A 22,754-nucleotide genomic window follows, 5' to 3' on the forward strand; every position below is an offset into this window, starting at 1 on the left:
GAGGGAGAAGCTGGAGATCACTGTGCAAAAGTGACTGTATCAATTATTGTTCTTATCACTGTGCATTTCCTGAGCTTTCTATGACAAAACTGAATCCAAGTACTTTAAAGCTTAAGGGAGAAAACAGGACTATCTATATGTTGTCTAGAAGAGACTTACTTTAGATACAAAGACACAAATAGGTTGAAAGTCAAAGGAAGGAAAAAGAAATTTCAAGCAGATAGTAACCAAGACAGAGCTGCACTAGCCATACTAGTATCAGACAAAATATACCTTAAATCAAAAAAGGTTATGAGAGACAAAGGATGTTATATATTTACAAAGATTTGATACAGAAAGAAGATATGACAATTAAATATATATACAGACTTAACAACAGAGCCCCAAGATAAATGAAGCAAAAATTGACAAAACTGAAGGGAGAAATAAACAGTTCCATAGTAATTGTTAGAGATTTCAGTACCTATTTTAAATAATGGACAGAACATCTAAACAGAAAATCAGTAAAGATATAGAGGACTGAACAACACTATAAACCAACCAGACCTAATAGATATCTATAGAATATGCAATCCAACACCACCAGAATACACTGTATTCTCAAGTACACATGGAACATTCTCCAGGATAGATCATTTGTTAGGCTACAAAACAAATTTTAATAAATTTTAAAAGACAAATCATACCAGGTATCTTTTCTGATCACAATGGAATAAAGCCAGAAATCAGTAATAGAAGGAAAACTGGAAAATTCACAAACGTGGAAATTAAACACACTCCTAAACAACAAATGGGTCAAAGAAGAAATCACAAGAGATCAGAAAATGCTTAGAGATGAATGAACACAAAAGCACAACACACACCAAAACTTATGGGGTGTAGCAAAAGCAGTGCCAAGAGGGAAATGTATACCTGTAGATGCTCATGTTAAAAAAGAAGATAGGGCTTCCCTGGTAGTGCAGTGGTTAAGAATCCGCCTGCCAATGCAGGGGACACGGGTTCAAGCCCTGGTCTGGGAAGACCCCACATGCTGCGGAGCAACTAAGCCCATGCGCCACAACTACTGAGCCTGTGCTCTAGAGCCTGCGTGCCACAACTACTGAGGCCGTGTGCCACAACTACTGAAGCCCGCGTGCCTAGAGCCCGAGGTCCGGAACAAGAGAAGCCACCACAATGAGAAGCCCGCGCACCGCAACAAAGAGTAGCCCCAGCTTGCCGCAACTAAAGAAAGCCCGCGTGCAGCAACAAAGACCCAAGGCAGCCATAAATAAATAAATAAAGATAGATAGATAAATAAATAAAGACCTCTGATCAATACCTAACTGTACATCTTAAGGAACCAGAAAAAGAAGAGCAAACTAATTCCAGAGCTAGCAGAATGAAGGAAATAAAGATTAGAATGGAGATAAAAGAAACAGGAAATACAAAATACGAGAGAAAAATCAATGAAATCAAAAGTTGGTTTCTTGAAAAGACCAACGAAATGGACAAATCTTTAGTTAGACTGCCTAAGAAAAAAAGAGAAAAGACTCAACTACTAAAACAACAGGGGGATACAGCAGTCCACTTTACCTGCAGGGGATATATTCCAAGATCCCCCCAGTAGATGCCTGAAACCACACACAGTACTTAACCCCATGTATACTATATATACATACGTATGACAAAGTTTAATTTATAAATTAGGCACAGTAAGAAATTAATGACAATAGCTAACAATAAAATAGAACAGTTATAACAATATACTATAATAAAAATTATGTGAATGTGGTTTTTCTCTCCCTCTCAAAATATCTTATCACAAATGTAATGCCTTTTCCATTTTAACTAAGTACTTAGCACACACTGTGGCCATAACTTTCGCAGTTTGAGGTATGACAGCAAAACTAGCACAAACTTCTTTTTCCTTCTTCACAATTTCATGGATAGATGATTTGTTCTTACCGTAGATCTTGGAGACCTCAGCTTAAGTCAAGAACTTTTACCCTTTCACTTAAAGGAAATACTTGACGGCTTCTCTTTGGCATGTCTAAATTGCCAGCATCACTACTCTGTGCTGTGAGGCCATTATTAAGTAAAATAGTAATATATGGGTTATTTGAACATAAGCACTGCAATACCATGACAGTCAATCTGATAACTGAGTGACTACTGGTGACTAATGGGTGGGATGTGCTGGACACAGGGATGATTCACATCCCAGGCAGGGTGGAGCGGATAGCACAAGATTTTATCACAATACTCAGAATGGCACAAACTGGATCACATAGAACAGCACAAACTACCAAAACTAACTCAAGAAGTAACAGAAAACTTGAATAGACCTATAACAAGTAAGGGGACTGAATCAATAATCAACTCTCCCCCCCAACCCCCCCAAAGAAAAGCCCAGAACCAGATAAATTCACTGGTAAATTCTACCCAAGATTTAAAAGCAGAGTTAACACCAATTCTTCTCAAATTCTTCCAAAAAGTTAAAGTAGGACACACTTCCTAACTCATTCTATGAGGTCAGCATTATCCTGATACCAAAAGCAGACAAAGACAATATAAGAAAACTACAGACCAATAATCCTTATGAGTATAAATGCAGACAGAAATTTGCAACAAAATAGTAGCAAACCAAATCCATCAGCATGTAAATAATTAGTAAACTAATTATTTACTACAACGGAGGGGGATTTATTCCAGGAATGAAAGGGTGGTTTCATCATACAAAAATCAATCAATGTAATACTCCACATTAATAGAATGAAGGGAAAAACCCACATGATCATTTCAATTGATGCAGAAAAAGCACTTGACAAAATCTAACACTCTTTCATGATAAAAACACTCAATAAACTAGGAAGAGAAGGGAACTTCTTCAACATGACAAAGGCCATCTATTAAACACATAAAACAACATCGTACTCAATGGTGAAAGAACAAAAGCTTTCCCCCTAAGATCAGGAACAAGGCAGGGATGCCTGCTTTCACCACTGCTGTTCAGCACAGTACTGCAAATCCTAGCCAGAGCAATTAGGCAAGAAAAAGAAGTAAGAGGCATACAAATTGGAAAGGAAGAAGTAAAACTATCCTTATCTGCAGATGACATGATCTTATGTGTAGAAAACCCTAAAGACTGTTACCCTAATAAATGAATTTAGCAAAAAATTAAAAAATACATAATCAACACACAAAAAATCAGTTGTATTTCTTATACTAACAACAAATAATCCAAAAAGGAAATTAAAAAAAACAAATCCATTTGCAACAGCATCGTAAAGAGTAAATCACTTAGGAATAAACTTAACAGAGGTACAAGACTTGTACAACAGAAAGACAAAACACATTGAAAGAAATTAAAGAAAACCTAAGTAAATGGAAAGCTATCCCATGTTCTCAGATTGGAAGACTTAAATGTTGTTAACACGTCAATACCTCTCAAAGCAAACTACCGGTTAATACAATCCCTAACAAATCCCAACAATGTTTTCTGCAGAAATGGAATAGCCCATCTGAAAATTCATACAAAAATTCAAAGGACCTCGAATTGCCAAAGCGTGAAAAAGGAACAAAGTTGGAAGACTGACACTCCCGATTTCAAAATTTCCCACAGAGCTACAGTAATCAAAACAGTGTGCTACTGGCATAAGGATAGATATATAAACCAGTGTAATAGAGCAGAGAGCCCCAAAATAAACTTCTACATCTATGGGATTTCTGACAAGGGTGTCAAGAGACCATTCAATGGAGAAAAAACAAGTCTCTTCAACAAATGGTGCTGGGGGAAAAAAAAAAAAATGGTGCTGGGAAAATTGGATCTCCACATGCAAAGAAATGAAGTTGGACCCTTCATAACCTTATAACATATATAAAAATTAATTCAATTTAAGAGCTAAAACTATAAAACTCTTAGAAGAAAACATAGGGGCATATCTTCAAGACTTTGGATGTGGCTATGGTTTCTTAAGACCAAAATCATAGGCAACAAAAGAAAAAATAAATTGCACTTCATTAAAATTTAAAACTTCTGTGTATCAAAGGACATTAAGAGGATGAAAATACAGCCCATAAAACTAGAGAAAATTTTTGCAAATCATGTATCTGAATGGGGGTTAATATCTAAAACATATAAAGAACTCCTACAACTCAATAACAAAAAGACAAACAACCCAATTAAAAAATGGGCAAATGACTAAAATAGACATTTCTCCAACTAAACTATACACTGACCAATAACACATGAAAAGATGCTCAACACCATTAGTCATTAGGGAAATACAAATCAAAACTACACTGTGGGGGCTTCCCTGGTGGCGCAGTGGTTTTGAATCTGCCTGCCAATGCAGGGGACACGGGTTCGAGCCCTGGTCTGGGAAGATCCCACATGCCGCGGAGCAACTAGGCTCGTGAGCCACAACTACTGAGCCTGCGCGTCTGGAGCCTGTGCTCCGCAACAAGAGAGGCCATGATAGTGAGAGGCCCGCGCACCGCGATGAAGAGTGGTCCCCACTTGCCGCAACTGGAGAAAGCCCTCGCACAGAAACAAAGACCCAATACAGCCAAAAATAAATAAATAAATAAAATAAAATAACAAAAACTACACTGTGATTTCACTTTACACTTATTAGACTAGTTATATAATAAGGCGAGAATGAGAAGAAACTGGAACCCTTGTGCACTGCTGATGGGAATGTAAAATGGTGCAGCTGCTGCAGAACACAGTTTGGCAATTCCTCAATAAGTTAAAGAGAATTACCGTAAGACCCAGTGATTCCACTCCTAGGTATATACAAAAAAGAATCAAAATCAGGGATCCGAATAGTACTTGTAGGCCAATGTTCACAGCAGCACTACTGACAATCGCCAAAAAGTGAAAATAACCCAAGCTTCTAAACAACTGATGAATGGATAAACAAAATGTTGTCTATCCGTACACTGGAATTCTATTCAGCTGTAGAAATAAATGCAATTCTGACATGTGCTTCAACACAGATGAACCTTGAAAACATTACGCTCAGTGAAAGATGCCAGACCCTCCCCAACAGGCTGAGGGAGGGGGTCGGCCCACCTGACAGAGGCGAGGGAGAAGCATCCACGTCCCTCTGCACCAGCTCGGCAGGTGGGAGCTCCACCTTGTCCTCTTCAGGACCCCACCGGCTCTTTCGCTTCCTCTTCATGTTGGCTGTGGTGGCCGGCTTCCCTGGGGCAGCTGAAGATGGGTTGACGTTGGGCAAGGGGGCAGATGAGGTAGGGCAGGCAGTGGCGGTGGGCATGGACCCCAACGGGGTCTCAGGAGGAGATCTGCGCTTCAGTCCGAGGTCAGGTGCCGTGGGGGTGCCCGTGGGACCAGCCTTGGCTTTCCGGAACTCCTCCAGCTTCTGGCGGTAGTACTTGTACCCTTGGCTGTTGGGTTCATACAGAAAGCTGCAAAAGACAGTGGGGGGCACACCGTCATTGGGCCTCAGCCCCGTACCCCTGATTTAGGGCAGAAGAAGCTTGGGCCTTGTGTAGGCACACTGGGGTCAGCTAGGTCACTTCAGGGTCATGTCAAGATGGGGGTCTCTATCGTGACCCCTGCCCTGCCAGGCCTCATCCCCTTACCCCTGATTTAGGGCAGAAGAAGCTTGGGCCTTGTGTAGGCACACTGGGGTCAGCTAGGTCACTTCAGGGTCATGTCAAGATGGGGGTCTCTATCGTGACCCCTGCCCTGCCAGGCCTCAGTGGCTGCTGGTGCTGGTGGCCCAAACTTGAGGAACAGTGTGACATGCCCACAGCTTGTCATGACGCTGTTCCTGTGAGCTGAGGGCCACTCCAAGCCCCTACCCCATCTTTATTGGATGCCCGTCACAATATCATTGATCCCGCTTCGAAAGAAAAGGTGCGGGCTCTCTCAGACCTTCCCCAGGCTCTGCCAAGCTTCTTCCCCTGCTGTCCTAGATGAGTGCACCGGTGCCTACAAACCAAGAAATCCTGAGTTGCGAGAGACACCTGGTGCCAAAAAGGGCAGGATTTGTCCCAAACCTGACAGCTGGGCTTATTTGTGCTCCTTTCTGATGCGTCCTTGAGAGGCATCAACAGTGAACAGAGACAAAACAAAGACACTAAACATCGGAACAGACAGGGAGCTCACTAACAGCCTTGCTGGTAGCTGTTGGTCCCCAAGTGCAGAGCAGGAGGTGCTGGGTTCAGAGCCGGCAGAGGCTGCGGCTCCTTCTGCACCTGCCCAGCATCTCTCAGACTATGCATGTACTGAGCCAACAGTCCTACTTCTAGAGTCCACACCAGAGGGAAGAGTCACAGCCCAGTTCCACATACCAAAACCTGTGCACAGCAGAGATTACAAAGCCCTTGACAAGAAGGGGCTAGACTTGCACTCATGAACCTGGAAAGACAGTCACGGCACAATGCTGTACTACAAAAGCAAAATGCAGGCTCGAGGATGCTGTAAATTCCTTTTGTATAAAAGGAAGTTAGCAGAAAATAAATCCACATACTATTTCTACATGTCTACGTCAGAGATGGGAGAGGGATGGGAGGACTCCCAATCCCGCTAACATCCTAGGGTGGGATGGAGGGATGGGGAGACTGTGTCATCTTCTTTGTATTCCTGGGTCATGGTACAAGCATGCACACCCTTCAGAAAACCCAGTGTGGAACATCTGCAAAAGTTAAAAAAAACAAAGATCAACAAAATCGCTAAGCCTCTAGCCAAGCTAAGAAAAAAAGAGAGAGGACACAAATTACTAACAACAGAAAAGAAAGAGGGGCCATCACTACAGATCCCACGGACATTAAAATTACTACAGATTACTATGAACAACTCTATGCCCACAAATTTGATAACCCAGATGAAATGGGCCAATTCTTTGAAAGGTACAATCTGCCAAAACTCACACAAGAAGAACTAGACAATCTGAACAGGCTTATTTTTATTAAAGAAATTGAATCAGTAATTAATAACCTTCCAAAAGTTCACTGGTGAATTTCACCAAACATTTAGGGAAGAAATTAAACCAATTCTGTACAATCCCTTTCAGAGGACAGAAGCAGAGAGAATACTTCCTAACTTACTCAGTTACCCTCATACCAAAACCAGACAAAAACATTACAAGAAAAGAAAACTATAGACCAACATCTCTCATGAACACAGATGTAAAAATCCTCAACAAAATATTAGCAAACCTAATCCACTAACGTATAAAAAGAATAGACACCACAACTAAGTGGGATTCATTCTAGGCAGGCAAGACTGGTTCAACATTTGAAAATCAAGTAATGTGGGCTTCCCTGGTGGCGCAGTGGTTAAGAATCCGCCTGCCAATGCGGGGAACACGGGTTCGACCCCTGGTCCGGGAAGACCCCACATGCCGCGGAGCAATTAAGCCCATACGCCACAACTACTGAGCCTGCACTCTAGAGCCCGTGAGCCACAACTACTGAAGCCCGTGTGCCACAACTACTGAAGCTCGCATGCCTAGAGCCTGTGCTCCACAACAAGAGCAGCCACTGCAACGAGAAGCCCGCGAACTGCAACAAAGAGTAGCCCCTGCTCGCCGCAACTAAAGAAAGCCCGCGTGCAGCAGCGAAGATCCTATGCAGCCAAAAACTAAACAGATGACTAAAATAAAATAAATTAAAAAAAAAAAAAAAGAAAATCAAGTAATGTAATCCATCAGGTCAACAGGCTAAAAAAGAAAAATCACATGATCGTATCAATCGCTGTGGAAAAAGCATTTAATAAAATCTAATACCCATTCATGAGAAAAACTCTCAGTAAACTAGGAGTACAGGGGAACTTCCTCCACTTGATAAAGAATATCTACAAAGAACCTACAGCTAACATCATACTTAATGATGAGAAACCTCAAGCTTTTCCACTAACAACAGAAACAAGCCAAGAATATCCCACCTCCCCAATGCTTTTCATCATCATTCTGGAAGTTCTAGCTAATGAAATAAGACGAGAAAAGGAAGTAGAAAATATACTGAGAAGGAAGAAATATAACATGATCGTCTACATAGAAAAAACAGATGAAGGAATTCCCTGGTGGTCCAGTGGTTAGGACTCTCCACTCTTACTGCTGAGAGCCCAGGTTCAATCCCTGATTGGGGAACTAAGATCCTGCAAGCCATGCGGTGCGACAAAAGATAAAAATAAAAAACACAGATGAAAGAATAGACCAAAAAACCCTGGAACTTAATAAGCTATTATAGCAAGGTTGCAGGATACAAGGTTAAAATACAGAAGTCAATCACTCTCCTATATACCAGCAATGAACAAGTGGAACTTGAAACTAAAAACACAATACCATTTACATTAGCATTCCCCCATATGAAATACTTAGGTAAAGTGTAACAAAATATGTACAAGATCTATATGAGGAAAACTAAAAAAACTCTGATGAATGAATTCAAAGAAGAACTAAATAAATGAAGAACTATTCCATGTTCACAGATAGGAAGACACAATGTTGTCAAGATGTCAGTTATTCCCAACTTGATTTCTAGATTCAACGCAATTCCAGTCAAAATCATTTATTCTGTGGATATTGACAAACTCATTCTAGAGCTTATATAAAGAGACAAACAACCCACAATAGCCAACACAATACTGAAGAAGAAGAACAAAGGTGGAGGACTGACACTACCTGACTTCGGGACTTACTGTAAAGCTACAGTAATCAAGGCAGTGGGGTATTAGTGAAAGAATGGACAAAGAGGTCAACAGAACAGAATAAAGAGCCCAGAAACAGATCCACATACATATGGTCTGTTCTTTGACAAAGGAGCAAAAGCAATACAATGGAGCAAAGACAGTCTTTTCAACAAATGGTGCTGAAACTGGACATCCACATGCAAAAACAACAACAACAACAACAACAAAGAATCTAGAAACAGACCTCATAACCTTCACAAAAATTAACTAAAAATGTATCACTGACCTAAACGTAAAACATAAAACTATAAAACATAGGAGAATACCTACGTAACCTTGGGTATGGCAATAACTTTTTAGATACAACACCAAAGGCATGATCCATGAAAGCAACTGATAAGCTGGACTTCATTAAAATGAAAAACTTCTGCTCTGCAAAGGACAATGTCAAGAGAATGAGAAGAAAAAGGCACAGACTGGGAGAAATATTTGCAAAAGACACATCTGATAAAGAATGGTATCCAAAATATACAAAGGGGACTTCCCTGGTGGTGCAGTGGTTAAGAATCCGCCTGCCAATACAGGGGACACAGGTTTGATCCCTGGTCCGGGAAGATCCCACATGCCGCGGAGCAACTAAGCCCGTGCGCCACAACTACTGAGCCTATCTATGCACTGCAACTACTGAAGCCCGCATGCTTAGAGCCCATGCCCCGCAGCAAGAGAAGCCACTGCAATGAGAAGCCCACATACCGCAACGAAGAGTAGCCCCTGCTCACCGCAACTAGAGAAAGCCCACGCACGGCAATGAAGACCCAACACAGCCAGAAAAAAACAAACAAAAAACCCCAAAATATACAAAGAACTCTTAATACCCAACAATAAAAAAACAAGCCAATTAAAAAATGGGCCAATGACCTTAACACACACCTCACCAAAGATTTACAAATGGCAAATAAGCATTATGAAAATATACTTCCCATCATGTCATCAGGAAAATGCAAATCAAAACAATGAATATCACTATGCATCTATAAGAACCGCCAAAATCCAAAACACTGACAACATCAAATGTTGATATGGAGCTACTGAAACTCTCATTCATTGCTGCGGGGAATGCAAATGGTACAAGCCATTCTGGAAGACAGTTAAGTTGTTTCTTACAAAACTAAATATACCATACAATCCAGCAATCACACTTCTTGGTAGAAAAGAGTTGAAAATTTATGTCCACACAAAAACCCTGCACACTGACGTTTATAACAACTTTGTTCATAATTGCCAAAACTTGGGAGCGACCAAGATGTCCTGCAGGAGGTGAATGGGTAAATAAACTGCGGTACATCCAGACAATGGAAAATTATTAAGTGCTAAAAAGAAGTGAGCTATCAAGCCAAAAAAAGACTCAGAGCAACCCTAAATACGTATTACTAAGTGAAGGAAGCCAATCCGAAAAGGCAACATACTATGATTCCAATTATATGACATTCTGGAAAAGGCAAAACTACGCGGTTGCCAGGGGTTAGGGAGGAAAAAGGGGTGAACAGGCAGAACACAGGGAATATTAGGGCAGTGAGAATACTCTGCATGATATCATAATGATGGATACATGTCATTACGCATTTGTCCAAACCCAAAGAGTACACAACACCAAGAGTGAACCCTAACTATAGACTTCGGGTGATCATGATGTGTCAACATAGGTTCATCAATTTTAACAAATATACTATTCTGGCGGGGGATATTGATAATGGGGGAGGCTGTGCATGTGTCGGGGAAGGGGGCACATGGGAAGTCTCTGTACCTTCCCCTCAATTCTGCTGCGAACCTAAAACTGCTCAAAAAATAACATCTTAAAAAAAAATCAAGAGACGAAAGCAAGAAGTCGTTCAAAGAGGGAAGGGAGCAGATGGCTGAATTTAAAAAAGACTCGTAGCAACCAGGACATGGATTTAAAGTGATTTGGTTCCTCTGAGAAAAGCAGACTGGGGAATTCGCCCACTGGGGCAGGGGGGCAGCTCCTAATGGGGTGGGTCTCCTCTAAGCTCACAAGCTTGCCTCTTCCTGGCCTCAGCTGCTGATCCATGCTGATTCTCCTCCGAGATGCTCTGAGAGGCAGCACCCAAGAGCCCCCCATGGGTATGCCTGTCTGCGAGGAGCCTAACAGCTCACTATGGGCCCCGGGCACAGGTGCAGGGGATTCTACAACGAAGACTCCCTCTGACTGGTGTAATCCCACGCACAGGGTTAACCAAAGTTACCACTTTGGTGTCTTTTCCTTCCAGACTTTTTCCACTGCAGATTTATTTGAACAGAGCTGTGATTCTATTTTCCGCATCCTGATATTTTAAGAATTTCTTAACCCGACAACATAAGGCTTTCCTGTTAGAATGCAGTGTAGCATGGTGGTGAAGGCATCTCCACCAACTGGCCTCCTTGCCTTGCTCACCTGTTAAAGGCCAACACGCCAGGTTGTTGTAAAGAACAACATGGTTCGCCCGGGTGATGTGTCAGAGTCACACGTGGCTTGAGGTGTGCTGGCTGCTACCACCTTCAACAACTTGCCTTCCGAGAGCCACGATTCCACTGGGGAGATGCAGTTATAGGAGTTTAGCCCACTGGGGCTGGACTTTCATTGCGTTACTAATTTTTCAAGACTATGACAGTGCTATATATATAACATTATTTCTGGGGATGGCATCTCAGAAGTAGAATGACTGGTCAAAGGGACAGGTATTTCCAGCTTCTTTACAGATGAGCACAGCTATTACAATTGTTTCCCAAAACTCATAACTGCTGGGAAATCAGAAGAGAAGGGCCTAGAGCGGCAGGAACACGGGGTGGCTGTTAGATTTGGGGGTGAGAGGAGCGGCCTTGTACCTGACCCCATGCAAAGATGAAACAGTCTGCTTGGTATGAACCTGCATGCCTTGCCCAGGCCCGGACGCCTGATCCTCCCTCGTTTACTATTTCCCCAATGTGTGGAGTGCCAACTGTAGTTCAGCTCTGGTGTTGAAATGAACTCCTCCAGACCACGCTGGTCACCTTCAGCTACTTCTCTGCCAGACACTCCCAGGCTCTGTCCTCATCCGTGGCAGTCACCCTCTAGCCTCCATCAAAGCCACACCCAAAAAGCTGGATGCCTGCCAGTAATGCCCCCACAAGGCGCAACCGCTGCAGGGAGGGCCTGGAGTCGCTTGTGGTGATAAAGTCTCTTCGCTTTGACCCCAGGGAAAAGGCTCGGCTGGAGCTGCTGAGCCCCGGACCCCTGTGACCAGGGAGAGCCACCTGAGCTGGGGGTTTTGTACAGAATTCCATTACCTCGCCCACTTTGCCTGTGATAGATTTTTTGTCAGCTCTTGTAACGCTGAGTGACAGTACATTAAGTTTCCTGTTTAAATAAACTTACTTAGGTAAACGAAGAAAAAAAAAAAAGACGTAGTGACTTAGACCGTAACACTGTTAACACTGGTCCGGGTATGGTGGCCGATATCACCACATTGTGAGGAGATCCTGGGTCTCCTGAACTCTAGACCCAAACACCCCACAGCCCCCATGAAAGCTCCTAGCTGCCCAGGTACCAGACACAGGGACACCTGAAACCCTCAGCAGCCCTTCCCCACCCCCGGCCCCCCACCCAATGGTTCCCTTCTGCCCCCATGTGCCTCAACCTGGTGTGCCTGACCACCCTCCACAACCGTGGCCAGATGATCCTGGAAGAACAGCTGACCCTGTCACTCCCTACGCAGACCCTCCAAAGGCTCTCAGTGGACACCTGAGCCCTCTGGGACCCAGCCCGGCCCGGCTCCAAGGCCCATCTGCACTGCGTCAACGCTCACCCTGCTCCCCCGCCAAGGTGGCACAGCGCCCGCCATCTCTGTCGCTTCACTCCTGCGTGGCAGTCCCTCCAGACGCCCTTCACTTTGCTCCGTGTCTAGCTCACGCTGGCTCACATGTAGTAGATGCGACTGGCCGCCTGCCCAGCATCCACACCTTCTTCTTTCTTCCTGAGTCCCTGATGGTGTCTAGAGCTGCAGAATCAACCAGCCCAGATGGCTGCTGCTCCAGCACTTTCGTTAAAAGCGCCATCGCATCTCCTCACTGACTGAGTGGGGACTTGTGTTACTCGTGGCCAAAAGTGTCCTCATGGGTGCATCACCTCCACAACAGGTTCAACGTCCACCTCACAAACCTCTGCAGGTCCCCGCCCTGCAGCAGTGACCACCCCACCCACACCCCAACATCCGGGCCCCCCCATCAGCCTTCCCCCACAAAGAGCTGGGGGCTGAACCCACCCAACGAATGACAGAGCCGGGGGAGCACAGACCCAGCCTGAGGGAGTGGTGTGTGACTTCGTGGCTGGGGACAGCAGGGAGGCCGGGATGCTTGTCCCACCCACTCTGTGGAACCTGCACACAGGCTGTGGGTTCCCCCTCCCCAGAGCCTGAGGTATCACATTCCCTGCTTTCCTGCCATTTCCCTTGTCGTAAAGATGAGACCCTCAGGATGCAAACAGTGAACAACGACTCTGTGAGTTTCTGCTCGAGAGCCTGGCCTATTCTGTTACAAGGGAGCAAGGCAAGTGCTAGAGACTTTCTCCATCCCCACACACCTGCCTCAGAGATGATTCAGGGCACCAATGTGCACTTGGGGAATGCCTATTGGGTGGCAGGGCTAAACTCTGTGGTCAGAAACTCCTGGACCTGAGTCCTGGCCCTGCCAACTTCTTGCCATGGGACCCTAGTACATCTCAATACCACACCAAGCCTGTTTTCTCAGCGGGGGAGCTGTGACTAGGGTGAGAGGTTACCTCTCCAGTGGGATTCCCCCCCCCCCCGCCACCGCTTACCTGAATGCCTGGTTCTCGCGGTTGTTCTGGAGGGCAATGGTTTCCACCTCGGGACCCCCATCCGCTATGAACCTGGCCAACTTTTCTGCGAGGTTCTTGACCTCTTCGTCCTCTGGGGGTGAAACTTTAAGCAGGCTGTCAGTACTGAGCTCAACTCACCACACCCAACAGCCTAATTTCTGCTAAGAACCCCGGGCAACAAGAGGGGTTTATTTTAGGAACAATACAAAGAAAAACAGGCAAATGGGAATCAGATTACTGCACTGGAACCAAACACCTGAATTAATATAATAATATATCTTGAGCCTCTGCCCCCCACACCCGACCCCTTCCCACCCCATATGTCTGGGGGTTTTGGACACACACTGGGACGTGGGAACAGAATGTGAGGGACAGTCTGGGTCCAGGCTGGAGGAGAGATGGGAATCCCCACCTCAGCCTTTCTGCTGGCAGCTGTCCCCCCAGGTCACATGGGGGGGATGGGCCTGGCCCACCTCTCCTGGGAAGAAGGTCAGGGCAAGGGATTGCAAGTGACAGACATGATGAACCGACGTCTGTGGCCCACATTTGGCTTAAACATCAATCCCCCTGCTGCCCACCAGCACCTGGCTGGGGTTTCACTTCATTACAGCTGGAGACCAGGCAGCATCTCACCCTCCCCTGACACTCATCCCACCAGCTGACCGTTTTTGTCTCCTGGACCCCCTCGACAAGTGTCAGTCACTGCATTTGTCTCTAGCTGTCCTCAGTGCCCAGCATGCAGCAGGTGCTCATTAGCACTTGTGAAAATGACCATGAACCAAGGGGCAAGTGTTCCTCTCCTGTGCCCCCTTTACATGCACAGGGCTGAGCTCCTGGACATGACCTTGACCTTTACCTTGACCCTTAGATTTCCCCACTCCTCAGAGCACTGGCAGGGAGGGCAGTGCTGGTCCCAGCATGACCGCAGCTCCCTGGGAGGGCACAGACCTGCACTGTCAACGCCACCCCACGCCACGACGGGTTCCAGGAAAAGGAACCCCGATTCCACCTGGGGCGTGGTTTGTCCACACGCCTCCCTAGAACCTCCCACCCCCTTCAGCCACCTACCTTTCTGAGAGGCTGCCTGCAACTTCTGTGCTTCCTTTCTTATCTCAGCCACCTTCTTTCTGTAGTAGAGGAATTCCCTGCTATTCTTATCATGCAAAAACCTGGAGAGGAGTTTTGTAAGACAAAGAGTGGAAAATGAGCAACGGGGATGGGTGGACCCATGCAGCTTCTGAAGACATACTGTGCAAAAGCAAGCTGGTGAGCAGAGACACCTTGATGGGGCCCAAAAATAAGTCTCCACACCACACTGGGGCCCCTTGCTACCTCTGGTGTGAATTAGAAAGCTCTCAGAACAGTATCTGGCCCACGCAAGGAAGCACCCAGCCCCGGCCAGCTTCAGTCACCACCAGGGTTTTACAAGAACATTTGCATGTACTAACATGTGGCAAGAACATTAAGTAGCAGTGGCCTTCCCCTCCCAGAAATACTTACGAAAATGCTGGGTTATCCTTGTAGTTCTCCATAGCTACTTTTTCTAACTCGGGGCCTCCTTCTGCCACAAAGCGGGCCAATTTCTCTATCACTTTCCGAGTCTCGGCTCCCTCTGGGGGTGAAACTTTAAGGAGGCTGTCAGTACTGGGGTTCAACTCACACACCCCACAGTCAACAGGCACACTCTCTCTACGGACCACAAGGACAGAGGGGTCGGGGGAGAAGAGGGTGAAATGCGGGAGGTTGTCGGGCGTCCCGGGTCCATGCACAAAGCACCATGATGAGGGGTGAGTCGGTCTAGACAGCCTTTGCGAGACATGCTGGAGGGAGAAAAGTGTGTGAGCCTCCCAAAGGCCAAGCCAGTCCCCAGGCTGGCAGGGAGATGTTGGAAAACATAGCCAGCCTCCCCCTCCTTTTGTGGAATGCTCAATTCCTTTCTTTACCAGTGTTCAGTACAATAAATCAATTCCCTTTCATCCTTCAAAGACAAATTCTTTTTTTAAAATATCATTACAAACTCTGATTTACAGACATCAGTGGGTTTCAATCCAACACAATTAATATCATCACAGAAGCTCAATCACCCCCTCTGTGGCCAGTGGAGCCTCTTCAAGCTGGCTCCTGAGGCCTTTGGACATGACCCCAGTCTCTGATGGCCTCCTCGATATCTGCTGGGACAGGGCACTTCAGGATCATCTCAGACGCTTCCTGCCCAGACCTAGAGCCAGCCATTTCTCCAAGAAGTCCTCGTTTCCGTGAGTGAGAGCATGTGTTTCCAGACCAACATCTGGGAGCTAGGGACACTCATTGCAACGGGCTTAATTGTTACCTCAGAGCACTTTCAGTGAACACCACTAAAAAATATATTTTTGTATCAGCCTCCACTTTGAGCCACATGGAACTTGCTTTTGTATTTACTGCTGGCCTGTTTCTGAGACTGTCAGCCACCATACAGCTCACATCCCTCATATGAAAACTCCCAGAAGAAATTTCTTGATGTCAGTCAGTGCTTAGGAATGTTTGCTCCTCCTGGCAATGGGGCCAGACACTGAGCCTGTGGCCACTCTTATTCCCCTTGTTGCTTGTACTGCCAGGAAGCTCGCGGTAGGGGGGGTACAACATGTGGCCTAAGGAGGACCTATAAGAGGTCTCAGAGACATTCTGTGTCTACCTTTTCCCTAAGCCTCACCCCCCTCCCACATGCCTGGCAATGACCCTGACCTGGTCACTTTACAAGCACAGGTGCTTTTCTGAGGTTCTATCAACAGCAGGCCATAAAAGCCTCAAGGGCCTTGAGACACCCACTGACCCTCATAAAGTGGCAGTTCCCAGCAGGGTACCATTGAACTGCCAGGGCCCCTCTCTGAGGAAACACCACACTCACTGATTCCATTCTGACTAATGCTCCAAGGTTCGAGGTTGGCCACTGATCTGTTTAGATGCACGGCCTGAAGCCGGCACCCTCATCCAGAACAAGAGGCCTAGAGGCTGCCATGGCATGATTATATGGTCACTTCAGTCTGTCCTGTCAGGGAGACATGACCGTGCTAGCCATCCTGGAGCAGAGGTGGCCCAGGGCCAGGACTTCACATAGCTCGTTCTCCACACAGCACCGAAGTCTCGTTCTGAATATGGACACGGCTGGACGCACTAGGAGTGCCACCATCACCACCCTCCTCCACCCTCCTCCACCATGGGGCTGGAACTGGCTCACCCAAGGCCAATGACTGTCCTTCCCTGGGCAGGAGAGCACACCCTCCAACCCGCACGCTCATACCTCTGGCCCAAACTCGTGGAGACAAGTACCCGCACTGAGGAGCTCCTCTTCTAGTATTGGATGAGGAGGGCACAAGTGAACGCTCCCCTGAGAACGCCCCCGCCCCCCGGGAGGCCAGCCCCCACACAAGTGGACAATGAGTCCCACAGCTCCCAGGATGAAGCCCCCACTCTGCAGCCCCTCCATGCTCCCCATGCTCTGCTCCCCACCCTTTCCTTCCCCTCCCTCATCCTGAAGGGCCCCACCCAGACCCTTGGCTCAGCCTGGAGCACCCCTCACCCCCGGCTGTGCGTCCCCGGTGGCCACGGGCCCTGCCTGCGGGGCTGAGCAGCAGCCGTGGGAGGAGGGCAGCAGCCCCGCACCTCACCTTTGATCTCCAGCCACTGCTCATAGTCCTCCTCCTCGTCCTCGTCAGGAGACTGGAAGACACTCGGGCGGCTGGCCACGGGCAGCTGCTTGGCGTGCACGTAGTTCTTCATCTGGCCCGGCGGGCTACTGATGAGGGGGGGCCTCTTCCCGGTGCGAGGGAGCACGCGCGGCGGGGCAGCGGGCGCACTCGGGGGGGCATCTTGGGATACAAGGAAGGACACCCACACTCGAGGTCTGTGGTGCAGGTTTCCTCATCTTCCTGCCTAACCTGCATGCCCCGAGCCCCAGGTGGCTGGGTTCTTAACTTCTAGCACAGCACTGGCAGGCAGTGAGTGATGAGAAGCACTCAGGAAGGACGCCACCCCCATTTTACAGATGAGGACCCCTGAGGCTCAGAGAAGAACCTATTGTGGTCACCCAGCCCGGGACTCTGCAGGTGGCAACTCTGGCAGTAGGTGCCTCTGATGCCTATATCCACAGACTAGGGATGCTGCAGCTCTTCCGGATAAGACCTGAATCCCCACGTCCAGCTTACACCCACTCCCTCTGGTTGTCAGTAGCGGGCTGGAGCCAGTCTATTTGGGACTTTTCAAACACAACTCATGGCATGAGACCCTGCAGTGAAGAGCTCATATAGCTCTTCCTCCCTCTCTGTGGGCAAACTTGGCCTTGGGTTAACTGTCTTCACTGTTACCTGGGAAACCTGACAAAGGTTGAAGGTCAGCTGTTTCACCAGTAACTTTCTTACAGTAAAAATGAGACTGATAAACTGCACAACCACAGATACAGGTGGGCTTCCCACAGGTGGTGATTCTCACACCTGGCATGTCCCATGGGGCTCCTGTGGGCCAAGTGCCCCCACCCGAAGAGGGTCCTGTTCCTTGCACCTGGGCCGCCGCTCTAACTCAAGCCTCAGTCCCACAACCCTGGGGCATGCTTACTCCTGGCCCCTACCCCCTGGATCGAAACCTGGCTTCTTTGTCTCCACTTCTTGGGGGTAAGCATCTAGAGGGCAAGGTCTGCACTCTCCCCTTGGGCGTTTAGTGTGAGGATGAGTAGAATGAGAACGCTCAATGAACGAGGGGTGAGAGGAACAAGTCTAAGGTGGGACCTGCCATTTCTGAGGTGCTGAGGGACCCTTGGGAGAGAAAGCCAGCAGGGGGAGTTCTAGGAGGAGGTGAGATGGGACAGGGGGCACTGCACTCACCTGTGCTGGTCTGTGCCTTCTGCAACTTCAGAAACTGCTGCAAGAAGCTGCCGTCGTTGGCAAACTTGTTGGAAACATTAGAGTTGTGTGCGTTTGCAATTCTAGACCCGAGACAGAGGACAGACAGGGTAAGCCTTGAGAAGAGGGGAGGGAGCACGCCTTGTCGGCCTCAGTCCCACCCCCACCCCTGTGTTCTCACCTAAGGGGACCCAAAACAGGCCCCCAAAGATGCCAGGGGACAACTGAGTGCACAGAGCAGTCTTCAGAGTAGTAAGATGGAACAATCTTGTTCTAGTGAAAGCAATCCCATCTGTGCTGGTGTTTTCTCTACCCGCATGTTGACCTTCCAGGTCCAAAGGGCCTCCCCAAGAAGATGGCTCAGAAGCACCTGCCGTACTTATTGTTAACAAATCATCTGGGCTATCACTGATTCTTACGTCTGTTTTCCCAGCTAGACTGTAGAGTTCTCAAAGGCGGGGCCTGTGTCTGTACCTGCGTGTGACCGCAGTTCCATGCCTGGGTCAGCCAGCGCTTCTGTGGGTTTCACATGTGCAGAGGAAAATACCCAAAGCAATTTCTTGGTGGGAGAATCATAGGGGAATTTTATATTTTTATTACTTTCTCTTTTTGAAAAGAGTATGTTTTATTTTGAAAAAAGAAAAATTTATTTTTAACGAACACAAAAGCAAACCCAGGGGCCTAAGTGTTTAATTCAAATTCATTTTTCCTTATCATAAAAGTGATAGAGGCTCATTATGAGCAAATGGGAACATGGAAAAAAACAGAAATACAGACAGCAAGGAGAAAACCCTAAAAAAGTCTCCTCACCTCACAAGAGCCACAATTAATACTTTGATATACTTCTTTGATTTGCCCCTTAGATTAGAAATAGAGGGAATAAGGCTGTGATCATGGCATATATTCTACTTCTTTCATCTTTTCCTACAGCATACTATCTTGCTCTAACCTCAGAAACTCCTCGTATGTGCTGCTTTTAGGGGCACATCCATCATACAGACACACCCAATAACTGGAAAAGCTCAGGGAGCCCACAGGTCTGAACTTTTTCCTTTAAAGTAAAGTTTAATCCTCCTAGAAATCCATTCTAATGAAGTAAAAGTGGAAAAAAACCTAAGTAGTCAACAAGGGGCACTGGTTAAATAAATTACGAGACATCCATAAGGCAGATGGAGTGGCCCTGAAAAGTTAAAGTGTTATAAATAAAGCAACCAAGCACAACGTTAAATGAAAAACAAAAAGGCACGATGTAAAACAGTATCTACAGGGTGCTCCTACTTATGTAAAAATATATTTGACTGAAAAATTGTTACAAAAATCCATCAAAATGCAACCAGCACTTGCCTCTGGGTTGCAGGGTTACAACTGATTTTATTTCTTCCTCATTTTCTTCTCCTCTACTTCCCAGGTTTTCTACCACATATATGAATTATCTTTAAAGTTAAAAAACAAAAGAGAGAGAGAAGGCAGTAAAAGTTATTTTATATGAAAGAGAAAGTTCTGCTGATAACCAGCCTTGGCATTAAACAAGCAGGGCCTTCTAGTGACCCTGGCCCTGTCCTCATGCTGTGTGCACCTCCCTCAGGAGGGACAGAAAGAAGGCAGGGACAATGAAGGACAAGAAAATACTTCGGGGGGGAATTCCCTGGTGGTCCGGTGGTTAGGACTCTGCACTTTCACTGCCAAGGGCCCGGGTTCAATCCCTGGTCAGGGAACTAAGACCCCGCAAGCCACACGGTGTGGCCAAAAAAACCCCCCCAGAAAACACTTCGGGTCAACAGCATGTCAGCACACGAATCCCACTTGAAAACCACCCATAACAAACGGCAGGGGCTTTCCTGGTGGCGCAGTGGTTAAGAATCCGCCTGCCAATGCAGGGCACATGGGTTCGAGCCCTGGTCCGGGAAGATCCCACATGCCATGGAGCAACGAAGCCCATGCGCCACAACTACTGAGCCTGCGCTCTGGAGCCCGCGAGCCACAACTACTGAAGCCCGTGTGCCACAACTACTGAAGCCTGCGCGCCTGGAGCCTATGCTCCGCAACAAGAGAAGCCACCGCAATAAGAAGCCCTCGGCAACTAGAGAGAGCCCACGCACAGCCACGGAAGACCCAACGCAGCCAATAAATAAATAAATAAACAAATAAATAAATAAAATCTATTAAAAAAATGGCAAGGGTTATCACACAGCTGTTAAATGATGGCTTTTGATGAACAGATAAACAAAACATGGTCCATCCACACAATGGAATATTATTCAGCCAACAAAAAAAGGAATGAAGTACTGACACATGCTACAAAGTGATGAACCTTGAAAACATCATGTCCAGTGAAAAGAGCCAGACACAAAAGGCCGCGTATTACATGAAATATCTAGAATAGGTAAATCCACACAGACAGAAAGTAGATTAGTCGTTGTCAGGGGCTGAGGGAAGAGGGAATGGGGAGTGATTGCTAATGGGCATGGGGTTTCTTTCTGGAGTGACAAAATGTTCTGGAATTAGTGATAATAGTTGCACAATGCTATGAATATACTGAAAATCACTAGATTGTACAGTTTTAAAAGTCAATTTTATGGCATGTAAGTCATATCTTAATATGAATAAATAAAACTTTAAAACTGTGACGGTTCTAAAGAGTTGTAACGCGCGGGTTGGGGGGAAGCTTTTCCTTTAAAAAGTGGGGGGGGGGGTGGGAAAGCAACATATGAAATTGACCACAATTTAGTGAAACAAAGCAATGACATGGGAAGGGAATATATCAAAATGGTTCTCTTGAGGCAACCTGAATGTTTCTTATTTCTGCAGCACGAAATTCTAAGGTGTCCTAAGCTTTTACAATGGGGAAAACAACCTTATTTTCAAAGCTACCTGTACTCTGCACCCACCCACCTGATGTTCCTTTTTGGCTGCCTGATCCTGGCGCTGAGATCCAGCAGCCTCCAGGGGGTCCTCTTGGAAGCAGTCCTACAGGCCTTTCCCATCTTTGTGCAAGTCCTTCCATAACCCCAGGGGTGACAGCCCACAAGCCCACCCACAGATCACTCAACATCTAGTCCCCATGTTCCTGAACACCCTGGAGGTTCCAACAAGAATAAAGTCTAAGTCCCGCCCTCAAGGAGAAGCCACGGACTCTTAGAAAAGGTGGGAGCTGGAACAGAGCCCTAGTGGAGGGCTAACAGGCTCCACACTTCAGACCGCAGAGGAAGGGGCTTGTCTCTCTCAATCTCCAGCCTGAAATTCTTGGATCTTGTCACCCTGATCACACCATCCCTGCTCAAAACTCTTGGGTGCCCTCAGAGTTTCTCAGGACAGTCAGGAGGAAACCCTCTCTCCTGGCTCAGAAACAGCCCCTTTGGTGCAGCAGCTTGAGCTGCCTGACACACAGGGGCTCGCCTCCCTTCTGCCCTTTGCAGTCCTTTCCTGCTTCCTCAAAGGGCTGCCTCTGCCCGGGGCCTTCAGAATGCAGAGCCTCTTCTGCATCCCTATGGCAGCTGCTGCATCTGGGATCACCCTGCCTCGTGTTGCCTACCAGAGCTCTAGGGGTATAACTGGGACTCCCCCTCCCAAGTAGACTGTGAGCCCCATAAAGGCAGACATGGAATCTGGGTTTTTGCTCCGTGCAGTATTCTTGGCCCCTGGCCCACAACTGGTCAGCAGTAAATAACCACTGAGTGAAAGAGTTGGCAGCCATCCTCTGGGCTCCCATACACCCCTTGTTTCTGTCCTGCCACACAGCCTCCTGAAAGTGCACCTGCGTTCCTCCTTGCACCATCAGGCTGTGGCTAGATGCAGAAACATCTCGACTACTCTCGCAAGCAAAACCCTCTGTTGGTGACCCTCGAAGACCCTAATCCAGCCTCAGGGTAGACTTACTCGCCAGGATGCCGGGGCTGAGGGCTGGCCACCTGATTCTGCTTGGCTTTCTGCTCCATCTTGGCTTCAATTTCCCGTTTCTTCTGAGCAATGAGCTCCTCCTGGTGAAGGATGTTCATGTTCATTTTTCCAGACTTGGGAGGAGCAACCCCAAACCACCGGTTAGCCTTTCCTGGGGAGGGAAAAGAAGTACATGAGAAATCACCTTTGCTCCAAAAACATGCCCAGTGGCTGCTATGGGAGCAGCCCAGAGGCTGCCGCCTGCAGCAACTGACATTCAGATTGACATTCACACGTCTGTTCCTTCATTTATTTAGCAAACATTTACTGAGTTATGCACCAGATGCTGTACTTGGTGCTAATCAAGACAGAAGGGCCCTCTGCCCATGTGGGATTCACCTCTGGCTGAGGAGACAAAAGACTTGTAACAAAAAAGTAGTTGCAAAATCATGATAAGAGCTCTCTGCTGGAAACAAAAAAAAAGATGAGAAGG

At 46.9% G+C, this 22,754-nt stretch overlaps 1 protein-coding gene across 3 annotated transcripts in view; it reads right to left on the bottom strand.

Moving 5' to 3' along the window:
* SUGP1 (SURP and G-patch domain containing 1) overlaps positions 1–22,754 on the bottom strand; it is a 29,368-nt gene that overhangs the window by 5,167 nt on the left and 1,447 nt on the right. The window contains exons 2-8 of one of the 3 annotated variants that reach the window (XM_082457692.1): positions 22,262–22,433; positions 18,368–18,468; positions 17,159–17,359; positions 15,015–15,126; positions 14,583–14,683; positions 13,494–13,617; positions 5,057–5,412 (exon numbers count right to left, since the gene is read on the bottom strand). In XM_082457692.1, the coding sequence (XP_082313818.1) occupies positions 5,057–5,412; positions 13,494–13,617; positions 14,583–14,683; positions 15,015–15,126; positions 17,159–17,359; positions 18,368–18,468; positions 22,262–22,433 (1,167 nt within the window). Of the gene's footprint in view, positions 1–5,056; positions 5,413–13,493; positions 13,618–14,582; positions 14,684–15,014; positions 15,335–17,158; positions 17,360–18,367; positions 18,469–22,261; positions 22,434–22,754 lie in introns of those variants that run through there. The other 2 variants (XM_082457694.1, XM_082457693.1) reach the window with 2 other exon arrangements.

The sequence above is a fragment of the Balaenoptera physalus genome, assembly GCF_965194825.1.
Source record: "Balaenoptera physalus genome assembly, chromosome: 3".
Lineage (NCBI taxonomy): Eukaryota > Metazoa > Chordata > Mammalia > Artiodactyla > Balaenopteridae > Balaenoptera > Balaenoptera physalus.